The sequence below is a fragment of the Haliotis cracherodii genome, unplaced genomic scaffold (assembly GCF_022045235.1).
Source record: "Haliotis cracherodii isolate W230 unplaced genomic scaffold, xgHalCrac1.p SCAF_4, whole genome shotgun sequence".
NCBI classification, from domain to species: Eukaryota; Metazoa; Mollusca; class Gastropoda; order Lepetellida; family Haliotidae; genus Haliotis; species Haliotis cracherodii.
Genome location: NW_027266297.1, coordinates 41364227 through 41382175, shown reverse-complemented (window position 1 = coordinate 41382175; position 17949 = coordinate 41364227). Strand labels below are relative to the sequence as shown.

At 35.2% G+C, this 17949-nt stretch overlaps 2 protein-coding genes across 2 annotated transcripts in view; one reads left to right on the top strand and one right to left on the bottom strand.

The window, feature by feature from the left end:
* The first annotated feature begins 293 nt into the window (after positions 1-293).
* On the top strand, positions 294-4476 carry LOC139478821 (ribonucleoside-diphosphate reductase small chain-like). Its single transcript, XM_071261481.1, has 8 exons — positions 294-483; positions 928-990; positions 1700-1729; positions 1896-2180; positions 2546-2679; positions 2887-3115; positions 3478-3696; positions 4036-4476. Exons 1-8 carry the CDS (start codon positions 388-390, stop codon positions 4189-4191), a joined length of 1212 nt encoding a protein of 403 aa, XP_071117582.1. The 5' UTR covers positions 294-387; the 3' UTR covers positions 4192-4476.
* Positions 4477-6489: 2013 nt separating this feature from the next.
* The window catches only part of LOC139478455 (probable E3 ubiquitin-protein ligase RNF144A), a 50917-nt gene continuing 39457 nt past the window's right edge, over positions 6490-17949 (bottom strand). Inside the window, exons 7-9 of the mRNA XM_071260917.1 lie at positions 17178-17322; positions 15428-15517; positions 6490-14825 (exon numbers count right to left, since the gene is read on the bottom strand). Coding sequence (XP_071117018.1) covers positions 14682-14825; positions 15428-15517; positions 17178-17322 — 379 coding nt within the window. The 3' untranslated portion in view covers positions 6490-14681. The remainder of the gene's footprint in view (positions 14826-15427; positions 15518-17177; positions 17323-17949) is intronic.

Genomic DNA, 17949 nt, shown 5'->3' with positions numbered 1-17949 from the left:
CACTTAGCTAGACATATTAAATGCATACATTCAAATGATTTGACCTTCTACAAATGCATGAAAATGTCCCTATAAATCCATATCGAATAATATATTATCAAATTAAAGAGACAACCTGACGAAATGACAATGTATATGGCACATAGAACCTGACACCCCTTTGGATTATACCACAAGTGTCCAATCATTGAATTCGAAGCAAGACAGCTGGTCCGCATATTGTAAAATCAAATCCTATTGGCTATAACCGTCCGGCGCGCGAGTTTATGAACATCTTTTCCCGGATTTTTGTCATTGACTCTTGAAATTCTGGTAGAGAGTGTGTTTGTATCTTTTGTGGCAAATATTTTAGTTTGGTTTTGTAACGTTTTACTTGAAACTTTTACCATGTTGTCCTCACACCTACCAAAAACCAAAATTGTCATCAAGGACGCTGACATTTCATCACAGCTCGGAAGAACGAAGATTCATGACGAAAATGAGGTATGTTTACCACTAAAATTCAATGTTTGACATTTGGCGCGAAGATGGGCGTCACTCTTAGCTTTCGTGCAAATTGAAATTTTTCCAAGTTATGATCTGGTAGCCAATTTTATACAAAATATAGTCAGATGGTCCATTCCAAATGTAATACTTATTAATTTATTGTAAAGATTTTTGATTTCCCCAAAGTTTTTGTTGTCTGATGATTCTGAAAAGACGTCTGCTTCTGATGAGAGAAACATGGGAAACGTGTCCTAATCATTTGATAACTGGGACTACGTCTTGCTTACGAGATTGAAAGTTGATTTGTGGATAATATATGTTTTCGCAATTTCACATTGTTTGCTCAGACAATATGAACAAAGAATTTTTTTGGCGCGAGTGACAATGGGGCGTCTTTTGTCTGTATGTTTTCCCATAACCTCAAAATTAAACGCTTTTCAGGTTCCAAACAAAGATTCAGTATCTGTGAAGAAGATCAAGGTCTTGGGAGAGAGTCAGAAACAGGTTTGTATTTTCTTCTAATTGTCAATGTGCATGCATTTTATCGTGAGTATATCTGAAGGGTATATGATTAGTATGCGAATCTGTAACGATGTAAAGCATTTGCTAAATTCCTTCCTTTAATAACTTAATTAATTTGCTGAATGAACGAACCAATATTTTTAATAATTGAACTTTTCTTTCTGAACGTAGATTCTGTACAATTTGAAGGTTTCCTTTCTTTGATAAAGATAGCATTTCAGGGCAGCTTTACTTACTCGTTTAAGTTCTCATAGTTCAAAAGCTTTGGATGTTTACATGTGATGCCTGACCTTGAAATTAGTCTTTAAGACCAGATGTTTTTGTATATTTTGTTTATGGGTTTTGGCCCCCCATGTTGGGTCGATAGTTTGAAAACTATTTTCAATTTTTGTTGATTTGGAATTCCTCAATGTTAAGTTCATGTAGGTGTACTTGATTTGGGTAAATAGTTTATATACACAATGGCTGTGAAGTTTTTTCTTCAACATTTAGTAAGGCTTCTGTATGTCCTCACTTCACCTGCGGCCAATGTTCAAGAAAAGCAGTCGTATTTATATAGCAAGGTGGTATGGACCAGAGACATGGTTCGAGATAACAGGGTCTGACTATTTCTTTATTAAAAGTTTATTAGATGCGATGAACTTGAAGTATGAATAAAAACTATTTCTAATTATTGTTATTCTTTTTCCAGAATATTATAACAACAAATGGAACCAATGAGGTAAGAACTGAGGATCGCACATCCCAAGGTTTGAATTGGACAGATGGACAGAAGTTAATAGATACAGATACAATCATATTGAAAGTTTGAGTTAAAATAATTTGTTGGAAGCCAAAATAGTCGGATGACTGTTTTCCCTTTGCTCATAAATACATTCTTTTTACAGCCAATCAAAAAAGCACCAACACACAAGAAAAAGCTGAACTTATTCAAGAAAGAAGATGAGCCCCTCCTCCGTGATAATCCCAACCGCTTTGTGATATTCCCCATTAAGTACCACGACATTTGGCAGATGTACAAGAAGGCAGAGGCTTCTTTCTGGACTGCTGAAGAGGTTGATCTGTCCAAGGACCTTGTCCACTGGGAGACGCTCAAGGATGATGAGAAACATTTCATCTCTCATGTCTTAGCTTTCTTTGCCGCAAGTGATGGCATTGTTAATGAGAACTTGGTAAGCCAGTTAACTGAATTATAAGTTAAAGATGACTGATCAGAGACCAATATTTGGGCCCAGTTAGCAGGAAATGTCTGTTCAATATACCCAAACTGTAAAACCTTGTTTGTGCTAATTGCTAAATTGCAAGTGATTCAGGGTCAATTGTGTGCTGTCCAAGCAATTGTTATAAAATCTAGGCCACACCACCAGCAGACTGATTCCTGATTCAGAATGGTTATAAGAGCTCAGAGCTTGTGTTGTATTGTCGACAATTTTTGTTACTGATTAAGTATTCTAAAGTTACAGTGTGAACACATCAAACGTTGAGTGTCTTGACAAACTTGCATGTTATAAATGAATCCACCTTTTATATTCTTCAGGTTGAACGCTTCACACAGGAAGTCCAGGTGACAGAAGCCAGGTGTTTCTATGGCTTCCAGATTGCCATGGAGAATATCCACAGTGAAATGTACAGCCTACTCATCGACACCTACATCAAAGATGCAGCAGAAAGGTGCGGGTACCAACATATTTTAGATTTTGAATATAAAAACTAATCATTACGACTATCATTTAAACATTTCCAGTCACTCTTGTTGGCATTCTTCTTGGCATATTATTTTGTTGCTCTGTAATACTGACAGTCTAGCTGTTTCTTTAATGTTGGTGCATATATATTCTACATACTAGTGCATTATACAATTCTACTGTATTCTTGCAGAGATTTCCTGTTCAATGCCATTGAGACCATGCCATGTGTCAAGAAGAAGGCTGACTGGGCTATGCGCTTTATGAATGATGATTTGGCTTCATATGGAGAAAGAGTTGTGGCATTCGCTTCTGTAGAAGGAATCTTCTTCTCTGGGTCTTTCGCTGCTATCTTCTGGCTAAAGAAGCGTGGCATCATGCCTGGTCTCACATTCAGCAATGAGCTCATCAGCAGAGATGAGGTAAGCTACTTTCCCTAAAAACAAAATTTGTTTCTTCAGCAAAGTGGTAGTATTGTGACAATTTAATACATTACTTTTCTGGACTGCCAAACTGGAAAAATATTTTTCTTTGAAAACAGTTATCATGAAAACAATACAAATAATTACCCTTTCAGTACTGATATTTGCATAAACTCATTTTGCTCAAATCAACTATTTTAAGAAATTACTTTTAATCTTATGTTCAATATTTGTATTTTGTGACAACCAAATGTCATTTTAACACCAGTATATGGAAATCAAATGATTAAAAAGAAATCTTTTTAAGTTGGCGTACAAATAATTAAGATCATAACTAATATTTGCTGGATTTATTGTTTAAGGGTCTCCACTGTGATTTTGCCTGTCTGATGTTCCGCCACTTGAACAACAAGCCTTCCCAAGAAAGAATCTATGAAATAGTCAAGGAAGCTGTTACAATTGAGCAAGAATTCCTCACACAGGCACTGCCTGTAAACCTCATCGGCATGAACTGTGATCTCATGAAGCAATACATCGAATTTGTAGCTGACAGACTTCTTGTTGAACTTCAGTGTGAAAAGGTAAGGAAATGTCAGCGTAAAGTAAAAAGATATGAACACAGCTTTTCTTGCATCTTGGCATTTTCAGTTATACATCTGCTACACTTATTTGATGTCTTACGTAATATTGTATGCTAAAACAACGTGGCATGGCATAACGGTTAACTAGTAATATGAAAGGATCCTTAACTTTTTTCTTTTCAGTATATGGAGGATGCACTAGAAATCTTTTATCTATTATGAAGTATTATATAAAATTATTTCCACAACAGTTTTGTTGCACATTCTTTTGAATGTATAACATTGATACATGCTCTATAAACATACCAGACATTGGTACTAATTATTGTTGTTTGGCAGGTGTACAGTTCAGAAAATCCCTTTGACTTTATGGAACACATTTCCTTGGAAGGAAAAACAAACTTTTTTGAAAAGCGAGTTGGTGAATATCAAAGAATGGGTGTGATGTCCGGAGGATCTGCTAACCATCAGTTCACATTGGATGCTGATTTCTAAACATTGGAATCAAAAGACCTGTTCATGAATCAAGACCTCAACTGTGCTCATAATCTCACCACCGTCATGAATACATCAGAGACAATTGAATTCAGCAAACTATTTTTAATACTTTTTTAATCATTGATTGGAACACAGCCATTTTTAATGATTTTAAAATTCGTTGAAAATGTGTGGAAAATAAGTTATTTAGTGTTTTTTAAGTTGCATGTATGTCTTGTTTTAGTTAACTGTTTTAGTACCCTTTTTTATGTATAATTGTTAATAAAAATTTATATTAATAAGTATTTGTGTAAGTTTTCACCACAGGAATGAGGGTTATGAATAACAATGTGAGTGCCACTATATTATAATTGTGGTGTAATTATGTAAATGAATTGAATACTCTCTCCAACCTTCTCTAGGATTGATGTTACTAGCATGTGATGTGCCTTTGTCACTGAAATGCATCTGTCTGCATGTGAAGTCTCTTTTCTGGTGATGCAAACAATCTTAGGGTTGGAGTGCTTATTTTAAGTCTGGGAAATTCTTGCACAAGTGGGATTGCATCCTTGACTATTCCATCTACCTATAAATGTTTTTGATAAGTAGGTGTCGTGGGCACCTGTGAACCACCTGTGCCCTTGTGGACACAGGATTTGTCTGGAGTGAAAGGTTGCTTCAATCCTCTGACCACAAAACGAAATATTAAAATATTGTACTTGCTGTTTACATGCCTTACAATTAGCAATTAATGGATGGAACATGAACTGGCTTTGAGCTAGTATACAAACTGTTCGAGCAGGATATCTATCTTCAACTGTTGTGGTATTTGGATGGACTGGTGCGATTAAAAACGTGACTAGAAATGGTCGCCAATGGAACCTAAATCTCAATTTATCTACTGTCTAAAATTCAGAGGTAGCCAAATGACTAACTTGAAAAATATCTTGTGGCGACTAAATTCTATTGCTACACATATGTTGACATAAAAATAAACATGTCTGTACTCACAAATAATTCCTAAGTCAACAATGAACCGGAAAACATAAATATTATGTAATGTAATTAGTATTTTATTGGATAAGCAAGGATATACCTATATAATATATAACCTACATAAATTGCATCATTGTTAGAGTCACACAAATAACAAAACTTAAGTACAGTTTCCACTAAGATCCAATTCCAAGACTGGTGCTATGACTTGCACAGGTAGTAGTTATTCAATAAAAGATAATTTCAAAGGCTTTTGGTTTGACTTTTTGATATTATCACTGGGTACCTGGAAAAAGACAAACTTGTAGCCATATGGCTACTTGGTAAAAAATAAATAATTGAGGCCTGATTTCAAGTTCTTAAGTTATCATGATATAACAATTATACCAAGTGTCATAATTAGATCCACAAGTGCTTTTATGAGTTATCATGGTACAACATTTAAACATTTCATATAATTATAGTTTAGCAAGTAATACATATTAGGTAAAATGCACATACAAAATATTAGTTTCAGTTATAGCATTTAGATAGATGCTAGCCTAAGGTAACCAGAACACATCTCCTAGACATACTATTCAATAAGACCAAAGTTATGTCTACATAGTTTATATTATGGTTGTGTGTCTGATGTTCGACTAATTACAATTTTATTTACAAGGACAATGAACAATATCTATAAAATGTACGGCCTAACATCTTGCTTCTCTATGTATTTAACTAAAATTTAGAACAATAAATGGAATATTATTGCTTGTTGATACAATGTGTGCCCTACGGTCAATGTCTGTTGGACTGGCACAAATCCTGTTGATGTTTACTGGGTGCGTGGGAAGAGATTATATCACAACAGACCAAAGGGGCCAAACCTTATCGAGTCTAGAGTATTTGCTCAATGCTATTCTAATATAGGTGATGACCGATTTATTTAAATAAAATAGTTCAATAGGCAATCTATAAAACTATGTAGACATAACTTTTGTCTTACTGAATAGTATGTATGGTACATAGGTTCTTGTTACCTTAGGCTAGCATCTATCTAAATGCCATAACTGAAACTACTAATATTTTGTATGTGCATTTTCCTGGATCCTAATATATATTACCTGCTGTTCTGTAGTTATATGAACATTTGTATACATGTTACACCATGATATTTTGATAAACATTTATCATTCATTACATCATGCTGTCTGACAGTTTCAATAGAAAGAGACAGACTTTCCATTCAGTATTTGTGTAGCATCAAATACTCAACACCTGTAAATCAGGAAACAAATTTACCTCCTAATTACATATAAAAACAAGACATTTCCTGAAAAATCAATCATTTATTTGGTACAAGTCACATGGTATATGTATACAATGTTCAACTGCAATGACATTACATGAGTCAACACGCCAACAAAAACTGAAATCATTAGTATACAGGACTAGCTGTTATGAGTATCCAGGATTTAATGCTCTCCCTCTAGTTGATGATTAATTGCATACCAATATAAGTTTGGACTCTTTAAATATATTTGTGTCTGCAAAAAAAAAAGATTTTAAAAAACGTGGATACATTGAACTTGTGGAATGCTGATTTTTGTTCCGGCTAAAAGGAGATAAAAACAACTAGAAGAAACACAAGACTAGAACGAAAGAAACACTCGAAAGAAAATATATCACAGCTGACCATTATGTAGTGTCGATGTACTTTTACCCCTTCTGCCAAATGCTAATAATGTTTCATATCTATAACATATTTCTTAGTCCATGAATACCAGGTAGGTAAAAAGTGATTCTCATTATTTTTTTCTGTAGTGAAACAAAAAGTCTTGGTTTTGCAAACTGCCAATTTAATCTCGTTTTTTGGCATCATTTTTTGTAATTGTTTTTTTTCTGTTACTGTAATGGTATTGAACAGAATGTTACAGACGAGTTTGTTAGTATTGATTCTATAAATGTCCAGGTTGTAACCAAAGCATTCTGTTGCTTCCATGTTACTGTGACAACACGATTATCTAGTTTTCAGTCTTTTGAGTATAGAGACATCCTCTTAAGTGTAAAATGAGCTAATGGGAAACTTTTTATAGCATAATGTCATGAAAGTCAGAATCATGAAGATGCTTGACATGGAATTGTAGTACAATGAAACATCTTGGGAACATCAGAGATTTCATAGATGTGTCATTTTCAAAGTGGGTGACTTTTAGTTGAGCAATTCAACACAAGATTTTTAAAGTTTTTAAATGTGAGGTTTCCAGAGTTTCTCATAACATGCAAGGTAACTGAATAGAGTCTGAAAACACTGATTCAAACACAGTGAAAATAGCTGCACTGTTTACAGTGACAAGTACAGTATTGAACAACAGCTTGCAATGTGAACACACAGTACAGTCAACACAAGCTACAAATGACACACACTTTCAACATCTATTCTTCCTTTAGAACAAGACCTATGGCACAGGATAACTCACTCATAACATTAAGTTTAATCTGAAGAAAAATAGGAGAAGAATTATTTGTTTATATACATCAAACTTTTGAACTTAGAAGGGATAAGTCCAAGAATGTACTCATATTACAAGCTTGTAGGACATGTTTATAATTAATCTCCCTTCTTCATTGTTTGAAACAGTCATAAACGATGTCTTTGAGATTCTGTCATACTTACATAATCTTACAATACATCCTTTCAGTATTATGTTGTTTGGATAATAAAAAAACATTTTGAGGGGTCACAATTTCCTCATTTTCTCTCTGCATGAATAACAGTAGATGCATTTATGATTGAATAGTGTAGTGTGTATTACCTCTGAAATAGAAAAAAAATACTTCAAGGCAAAAATAAATATGGCCATCTTCTCATATATTATATTGTTATTTTGTAAAGACCGTGACCTTTTTTTTGATAATTCAATGTGTACTCGCATTTTAATGGACTGAAGAGTATTTTATGCACCTTTGACAATATTCCAGATATCCCACAATTGCATGTAAGGAATAGGCTGATGAGTGCACCTCTTAGCCTCCAGGTTTCAAAGTTTCAAATTCAGTTTTACAAAAGAGATGTAAAGCATAATTATACATGATGACTGTTACTTCAGCCTTTGAGCATAGTTTTAAATACTGAGAGATGAAAGTTGAAAAACGAAAGTGGAAAGAATGACTGGCAGATGGAATGAATGCTGAATTAGTTTTTTCATGTAAACAAAGTAGAAAATTCCCACACAACTTCTTGTGAATGAATTATAGAACAATTTAAAAAAGCAAAAGATTATAGATACATACTATGCCTAGCTATGCATTGCTGGCATTAGTATTATAAAAATGAGCTAGTCTTGTTTGAACATTAATATCTCACCAAAACATGACTATATACAATATTGGACCTTTATCAGTTAATGGTAATATAATACCCATCTATCATAAAATTCCTCCATAAACATGTACAAGTACTTATGTTTCTAAAATGAGGAATGATAATTTCTGCAAAAATTCCATATTTTTTCTTCAATATGTATTTTTTTCCAGATACAAGTTATTTTTTGTAAGTGCATGGATACATTAGAAGTAATTAACAACAAATGATATTAATAAATGGTTAACAAATGCATTAAACGTCTCCAGAAAGGCAAACCAAACAATACTCCCTGACAAATATACCTTCCAAACATCAGAACCTTTTGGCATGTGGTAGTGCTTCAGGGATTATTTTGTCTCTCAGTTGAGCTAAAATGTAGATATAATACATCCACAACAAGCATTAGAATAAAACAGGAACACTGAAAAATGTTTAAATACCACTGAACACAAAGTCTATAGCCTGAAAACATAATCACTAACAAGAAACATATCTTATATACCACTGAACACAAGGCATACATAAAATAAGTGTTTGTCCAAGTATTAGATATTACAGAGGCTCTAAGGGACCATCAAAATCCCACAACACAGCATTCACTGGTGCTTTGGAACAAAAACAATATGTATTTAGATTTACCTAAGAATCAAATATTTGATTTTTCAGCTTATTTAGCACCTTACCCATGAGAAAAAGTTGTTCTTCAATACTGACTTCACTCAAAATTGAGTTCTCTTTGTAACAGTAATCATTAAAGAAGTTCAAAATAACACTTATGACACCTCAATACAACAGTTTCATGAAACACGCATGGAATAAATAGATCTCTGTTAAGTTCAATTTCAAACCCAAATCTGTAAAAATCTTCAAATGAAGTGTGTCATGAGAATGTAAATTTAGAACAAAACAAAATAATTTTTCAATAAATTAACAGACAACATTTTCGTTGTATACAGGCTTCTATCAAAGTGATTTGTCCTGTCCTGACAAAGGCTACAAGCAGTCGAGTCTTAACAAAACTGAAAACAATGTAAACCAGTTCAAATCAACAACAGTGGCTATTACTGTTCTTGTAAACAGATTGAGTTAAATTCAAGTTGCCTGTTAGAACAACCTTTGTTTCTCTGACTTCAACCAAATTCTCACAAACCTTATGAAACTTTGTTAGTGTTCAATGAAGTAGGACGGTAAAATGTAAGAAAAGGCTCTGTAGCTCACATGGCTCACATCTAAAAGACCAAACCATGTTCTACAACATGGATAGTGAATGATGATGCCTTGTTGAGACGTGAAACCACTTGTGGTTAGTATCATCCCTACAAGGATTTACCTTTTAAGGTCTTGTGGATTCTCAGCAGATTTTCAATATTTAAAAAAACAAAAAACAACCTGAATTTTTAAAAAACTACTGTATTTGCCATAATAAGCACTCAGCAATAGTCCAGCTATATGACGGGGGTCTTTAAATAATCAAGTCTGGACCAGACAATCCAGTGATTGACATCATGAGCATTGATCTTTGCATTTGGTATACAATGACATACATAAACCAAGTCAGCGAGCCTGATCTCCCGCTCCCATTAGTCGCCTCTTACAACAAGCATAGCTGCCTTTTATGGCAAGAACAGTTCGAGGAGTCACTGCTTGAGTCGCACCACTGAGTGTCATTTCAGGTGGTGATGTGTTCGCTTTGGGAATGAACCTGTGTCTGTGTGCATAATAGCACCTCTTTACTAAATCATTTTGGGCATTCATGTTCATGTAGTCTTAGTACAGGGCACTTGAATAAAATGCACGTATTAATCCAGATTGGTCAAGAAGTTAGTCGAAGGTGCATATTGGAGCAGGGTGGATACAGTACTCGAAATTGATGCCTTGAAAATAAGTCATCTAAATCAATCTAGCAGTTCTGATGAAAAATAGAAAACATGAAATGTTTGCAGATGACAGATGTAAAAGTAACCCAACATCAGCTCATACTGCCTTTGAGCCAGGTGAGCTAACAGAAGAAAACAACGGGGAAGTGCATAAATAGCTATGGAATTGAATCAAAATCTCATTTCTAAGACCAATACAGCACTAAATGCTAAAACCACAAGTATATCACAACAAAAAACAAAATAAATACATGAAGCAAACATTCAACAACAAAACTGAACACTACATTGTAATAATTCTGTGTTCAACACAGCGACCAAATAATTCATTTTGTATCACAAAGTACGATATGTTAAATATTCTGAGGATGAAAAGTGCGGGTTGACAAAGTTTGATGATCATCTGCATTTGCATACAGATTGTTATCAGTGTCAGTGAAATTGGGTTAGGAACTATATGCCCAGGCATATATCTCTTTACCCAATATTACAGCAGAGTCCCATAACCTGAAGCTTGATGTTCTTCCTGTCAGTTCATTATATCATATATGATTATCACATTAAAGTTGCAGAATTGAATAAAATCAGTTATAGAGAAATTTGGAGACACTGAATTTGTGTCCTCAAGCAAGTGAAGCAACTGTTAAATATTGCAGCACAAATTTAAAAATAGGAAGGGACACTACCCACCAATTTTCCAAATATTTTCAGGCAAAAAATTATGGGGGAGGGGTCCTTGGAAATCTGCTTTCATAGATAATATTATCTAGTAACCCCTGTAATTTTCAAAATTGAACGAAACAGTTTTGACAAGGACCCATTGACTTTCACATTTTGTTTCTGAAACTGATTCTTGCCATTATTTTAAAGATAACTTAAACCTTTTTTATTATTACCGTAAATCCTTGAATAAACATCCAGCGTTTTAGTTATTTGGCAATGTCCAGAGACCCGGCAATTATTTCAAACAGGCGTTAATTTTATTCAGGAGATTTTTTTACAATAAAGCATTTTGTTTGTTTCTCGCATTCTGTATTCCAACACCCTTGCCATATGACTGTTGACTCAAACAATTCAGAAAATTTGAAACTACACCGGACGTATTGAAAAGGAGCATAACACAACTAAATTTTGTACACTAAAATATGACCTATCGTTTATTCAAGTCAGAGGTTCATCGGCCCCAGAATATTTTGAAGGATTTACAATAAAATATAACTCTGAAAATGTCAGCATTAGCTGCTTTCTTCATCAAAGTTTCCAACATCGCTACAAGACAATGGGACCCGACCATAAGTATGTTTATTGAGTTTACTGGTAAATGCAACCCTGTAGATTAGGAGGCAGAATGAGAAACTTACAAGTAACATCACAGTTGATAAGAGACAACTGATTATATATGAACACAAACTTCTCAACTCAATCCTTCCTTGTCCACAACATATCCAAGCATGTCCGTTGTATTCATAAAATCACAAGGCATGACAGATTCCAAACAACCAGTGTTTAAAAACATTTCTAACATTGTCACATATTTAGAAAACATTTCAAACAATCATTCATCATACATACTATGCAACTTGTAGGGAAATCAACTGGCAACCACAAATAAACAAAACAGTTGAACCTTGCTTAACCGGACACTTTTTTCTAAAATATTGTCAGGAAAAACAAGTTTCTTGATATCAGAGTCCCTTGTAATAACTGACCAGACTTACCTCCCCTACCTAAATTCTCTTGAGACATAAACAACTCTATTATTATATATAAGGGTAATGCATAATATCTTTCTTCTAACATATAATATCTTTACTGCCAAAGCGTTTTACTCAAAAAGTCAAGGCTAGTTTAGGAGTAGTATTTTTACACTGACAGCTTTCTTTCTTTTCCCCAGCTGTCACTACATTTCGTTTCTACCTAGCATGTTGACTTGCCATGTTGACTGATACAATGTACAGTGTGCATACACGCAGTCACCTGTTTTTTGCACCTTAATTTATGGGATAATCTCAAAGCTCACTCAGTGCCAAATGACAATGACTGCCCAACTCACATGTAACTACTTAACATAGTGATCATTAAGTGTATGATCTTAACTACCAGTTGTCAGACTTTTTTGGAAGCCTGAGTGGTTGGATCACTGACTTCGTGTGCTGGCGATTAGGTGCCTCACTCTGGCAGTGTGGGTTCGAATCCTGGATGGGTCACAACCCCCAAAAATATGAGAATCTGTACTTTACTAAGAAAGTGTTATCCCAAATATAATACTTGTTACATCTGACCACTTTCTAAAGCAGAATTGTAAGTATTATTTATTTCATTTCAGATCAATATTGTTCAGTAGGCGAGGTTTGGATAAGGGTCCGGATAAGTGGGGTACCACTAAAGTAAATTCCCTTGCATTCTCCGTAATGTCCATGTACAGCAATCTTAGCGCTAAGTCAGTGTTGAAAGTATGGTAGAAGGACCACCAAAAGACAAAAGGCCCCTTTCCACAAAGTAACCTTAGTGCTATGACTGTCGGAACACCAAAACAGCACATATTTATAGACACAGACACTTCACTGAACAAAGCCTATGGCCTTGTTCCATAAAACCATCTTTGTCATGAGAGGGTGGTTCTGTAACTACCAAACACATCATGATAGTTATAATAATAGGATTGCTTAATGGAATGGAGCTTAAGGCCTTTTTCCATAGAGTAGATGTATGCTATGAGTATCGTAAAGCTATGTCAAAGTATAGGCGTTATAATTAACTTAATGCATAGACAGCTTAGTGGAAATGAGTTCATAGCTTGTTCAGTCCAACAATCTTAGCGCAAAGACAACTGTAACTCTACCAAACATACACATATGACAACCCCTGCAGAACAAGATCAAGCGCAATAATTGGCAGTTATGACACAAAATCATGTCATACACCTAAATCGACCCTCAAATCCTACACTGGGTTAGCTGATTTCCCTAACAAAAGTTGAGCAGTATATGTAGCATTAATACCAAACTATCAGTAACACTCACTTTCTACAAGGTCCTGACCAGACAGACAACGTTGTTAATGAACATGACATCACAGTTCCAGCTAGGGTTCTTACAGTTTCACACTAAATATTATTATATATTTGTACATTTTATACAAGCTGAACTCCAACAGCTGCATCAGTAATCTGAGAGAAAAAACACTCCTAACAGCAGTAGAAACTAACAGTTTTTGTCCACTAGTCCTTATAATGATAACATATAGCAAAACCCTTAAAAAGGGCCAATTTCTACTAGTCCTTATGATACCTTAACTATTGGGCAGTTGGCAAGGACTATAGGACTAGTGCCAATTTCTAAGGCTGCCTAAGACCTCAAATATAGTTTTGTCAGGTAGCCAGTGATAAACCAGAAACAGTGGTACAACAAAATTTGGCTCCAAAACTACAAAACATGCATACATTTATAAAGAAAATATTCTGCCAAATTAAGCTCCTATATTGAGTTAAAAGTAAAAAAGGAGTCTTGGCATTTCATATTTTTCAAAAGCCAGGCCTTGAATAAAATATTACTGGTCCTAATTACCATTTACCGGCATTTGTCTAGTAGACCAGCATATTGGTTGAACCATGAAGATACAGTCAAACTGTGATCACAGGGAAAAAAAATTCCTTTGGCCATAATACAGGAAAATATCCCCTTTGGCCATAATACAGGTCCATACAGAATTTCAGTCACAAGATCGAAGGCAAGCATTTTCAAAGGCCATATATCTGACCTGACATCCCACCATCTGCATTAGAAAACATGGCTCAGTTTTGGCTCTTCTGTTTACCTTGTTACCATGGTTAAAGATTCAAGGATATTCAACTCCAACAAGAGGGTTGATCATGTGGAAGGGGATTTGTTCAAGGCCATTTCCAGGAACATCAATGTGAGTGAGAATTGGCCTTTGAACTGGCCAGAAGCCTAATTACAATCAGTCTTTGTTAAACAATAGTATTTATACTCTCAGATTACTGTTGTACCATGATTTGCCATTGAGATCACCCATTTGGGAATGTGACACTGCAAACCAGCACACTGACTTCTCCCTGCTTGGTGACATCTCAATATTGCCACGTCTCATTTCCATTTCCCAGTCTCACCCATCTTGAAATAATTCAAATTTCACTTTGAACTCCCATACAATTACAAAAAGAGGATATTTCAATGTCATTTTTTCATACATATATATTCTGCTTCTATAATAATTTGGCTTGACAATTCTCCAAAATGACTTCTCCCCAGCGATGGCATCCCCCGTCAAGTGGCGAGGCCATCCCCTTCCTCATCTTCGCAGCACTTGCACATCTTGCACTTGCAGCACAAGATGCATGGTGCAGCAAGTAGGAGGAAGGGAGATGCCACCAGGAGCAGCACGCCGAAACCTGCGAAAATGCCTACCACCTGAAAGAGAAGACAGAGCATGAATAAGTTTTACTTTATTGTGATAAGAGACATATTGATAGTAAGATACCGATACGATACATGAAAACTTGACACTTTCCATGTCTGGGACACATTCCATCATCAAAGAGAATGAAAAGAAAACCAAGAGATCAAATTTTGAGTTGATAACTAAAACAGTAGCTTGAGACCTTTGTACATATTATCAAGAAATACAACGTAGCATTATAACATTAAGTTTCATCCTGTTCTCAAAGTTGAGGAAAAGAACTAAATATAAGCAAGTCTTTGACAACAAAATATAATGTAAACTATTTGCTAAAAGTAGAAGCTTTCATCAAGACCTTTCTTTCCAAATAGAAACAGCTTTTTTAACATATCCTAGTCACTTCATTTGTTATTATCCTATTTACACCATTTGGTGTTGTAAGTTCAAAACTTGGAAGTTTTCAAAAGAATAAAATGTTAGCTTTCAGTCAATTTTCATTGCAGGCTTTTAAAACTTTTCTCTTCATTTGATTTTACAGACAGGTCTTTAAACATTATGTAACGTCCATATATAGCTCACAAAACTGATATATTTGTGATAAAGGATACAGCACCTGTGTTCTATGCCATATCACAGAGGCTCTGGAATGTCCCAGTTTGTTTTTACATGGCCCCTTGTCGTAATGCCGCAACAGAAAGTCATCCTGTAAGAAATTCAACAACCAGATCTTAGGACCATTATATTCAGGAGATAAACATTGACTGGTTCTTATGGAGTATTTGATGTCTGGAAACGTTGTTAGCTGGAGGTGTCAAATAATACATTTTTACACATGCAATCAACCAAGTCACCAAGCCTGACCACCTGATCCAATCTGGTTGCATAGACAGCATTGGCTCTATTCTAATCCAGTCGTTAACAGGTGCACTTAGTGCAATGAGATGTGTTGCAACACATTATGTTCGCATTTTGGCAGATGGACAAAATCATCTATTTTTTTTAAATACCGTATATGACCGCAGATAAGCCGACCCCGTAGATAAGCCGAGGTATTAACTTGACCATTGAAATACGAAAGAAAATGATATGACCTTCAGATAAGCCGAAACAGGAAGTGAAAGGCAAAAAACACTGCGAAGTCGGGACTGCAAGACATGTGCCGGTACTCGCAAATATTCAATAATATAAGATGAAAAACGTTGTAATTATACATGTATTGAAAAAGTCATTATTATTTCTAATATAAGATTTAACAAACCAGTCATCCACTTTCATAATGTGGGAAGCTGTTTCTCTTGTCTTTTTTCAATCTCATAATGATCGTTATATGTTGCCATCAACAACCAAGCGCCATTTTGTGAATCGGTGTATATAGAATTATGAACCCGTGAAAAAATATATCAGCTAGAGCGAAGACTCGCAGTTTGAATGCAGCATAGTAAGCTTACCTATTGATCGACAACAGAACTCACTGCTTCAAGTTAATGTATTCGTTAGCATTCATCATTTAACTGACAAACAATCTTCTCTACACACACAATCCTTCCTAAAAACCTATGACAACAGACAAGACAACCAAACACATATTTTATACTTACAACTCTCAACAGATATGACTCACATGCTATCATTACACCACAAGTACTTCCGGAAGGAGAGTTATCTCCCTTACACCACTATGTTAGAAAAAAAGTTAATTATTCTCAATACAGGGCTTTGTTCCACAAAGCGATCTTAGCACTATGGCTGTTGTAACTCTTTGTTGTTATGACTGCCCTCCCAGATAAAACAAAAAAAAATCTTAATTCCTTAAATTTGGGGTTGAGAGGTTTAACAGTTCCACAAGTTTTCCATCTGACATATTCAACTTTTCAGAGGATTAAAAGGTCAAGTGAATAAATAACGGCTCTACTAAATATCATTTCTTTATGTCAAAATGAATGGCATAAGAGGTATCAAGTATATAAATGAGTGGAGATAAATAGCAGTCAACCTGACATACTCAAATACAATACATATCTGTAACAAATAGGTCCTAGGAATTGCTTTACAAAAGAACTCTTTGAGGAATATGTCAGCATTAATACACATTTTGTGGGGATGGAAGAGGAATGTGACAAATCTGAAGTAATTGAGTTCTTTTTATCCTACAATGAACTTTTGAAACTGGTCCCTGGCAACATATGTACTCTTGTTAACACATCATCGTACCCAGACTGCAATGGGCATTTCTCATCTCATATCCAGCACTGAGTTGTCTCATCTAGATTTGATTATTTACAGGTTCCTGTCATATAGCTGGAATACTGCTGGGTGTAGCATTAAGCGAACAAATAAAAAGGGTATAATTGGGTGTAACTTACATCTAGAGATGCAAGGCAGTACCAGCAGAACACATGTTTGCATCTCTTACACATCATCTGTGCACAGCCATCATTTCTCTCTATAGGCACATGGCAGACGGGGCAACGCTTGATCTTCGCATCTTCTGCACTGCTGAATGGAATGCTGCAAAACAAGGGCAATATTCGCAGACATATCATGTGATGAATGAATATCATTGCAGTCAGCTATAGCACAGCAGCCTGTCATTAGTACCGGCCAGCCACATCAGTGATTAACAGTATGAGTAATACAAGTTCCTGGACAGAGTGTATTTTGGGCTGAGGTGTGCCACAGAGCACTCATAAAAATGCTAAGGTTTGCCCTTTGGAATTAAAGCACCAACTGGAAAAAATATTTTTGATCCATCATCAAACTCGATGAATTGTCATTTCACCTAAGAGATAAATATAGAATACCACATACCAGAACTAATCATGAGTTTCGTAACATTGGTATTAGAAGGGAGCGAGTTTAGCATTTTATTTATTATGTACCATTTATAACTTGTACGGAATTTCAGTCATGTGTGAATAGCTCCTCTCAGTGGTCTATCATCTCCACATGCAATGTTGTTGAATAAGACAAGAGATGTTGAGAGCTTTCAATATTTGTTCATGAAACTTGTTCCCACAGTACAAAAGATTACGCTTTGGTATTACACAATGTGTAATACTGCTGTATGTTTATAAAACGAGTGACCTCTTCACGGGCAAGTAATAATAAGCAATTGTCAATAAAAAGTATGTCCCC

Coding starts and splice junctions, on each gene's coding strand:
- LOC139478821 (XM_071261481.1), top strand. CDS start 388: ATGTTGTCCTCACACCTACCAAAAACCAAAATTGTCATCAAGGACGCT. Junction 484..927: donor AGATTCATGACGAAAATGAG/GTATGTTTACCA, acceptor AACGCTTTTCAG/GTTCCAAACAAAGATTCAGT. Junction 1,730..1,895: donor CAACAAATGGAACCAATGAG/GTAAGAACTGAG, acceptor TTCTTTTTACAG/CCAATCAAAAAAGCACCAAC.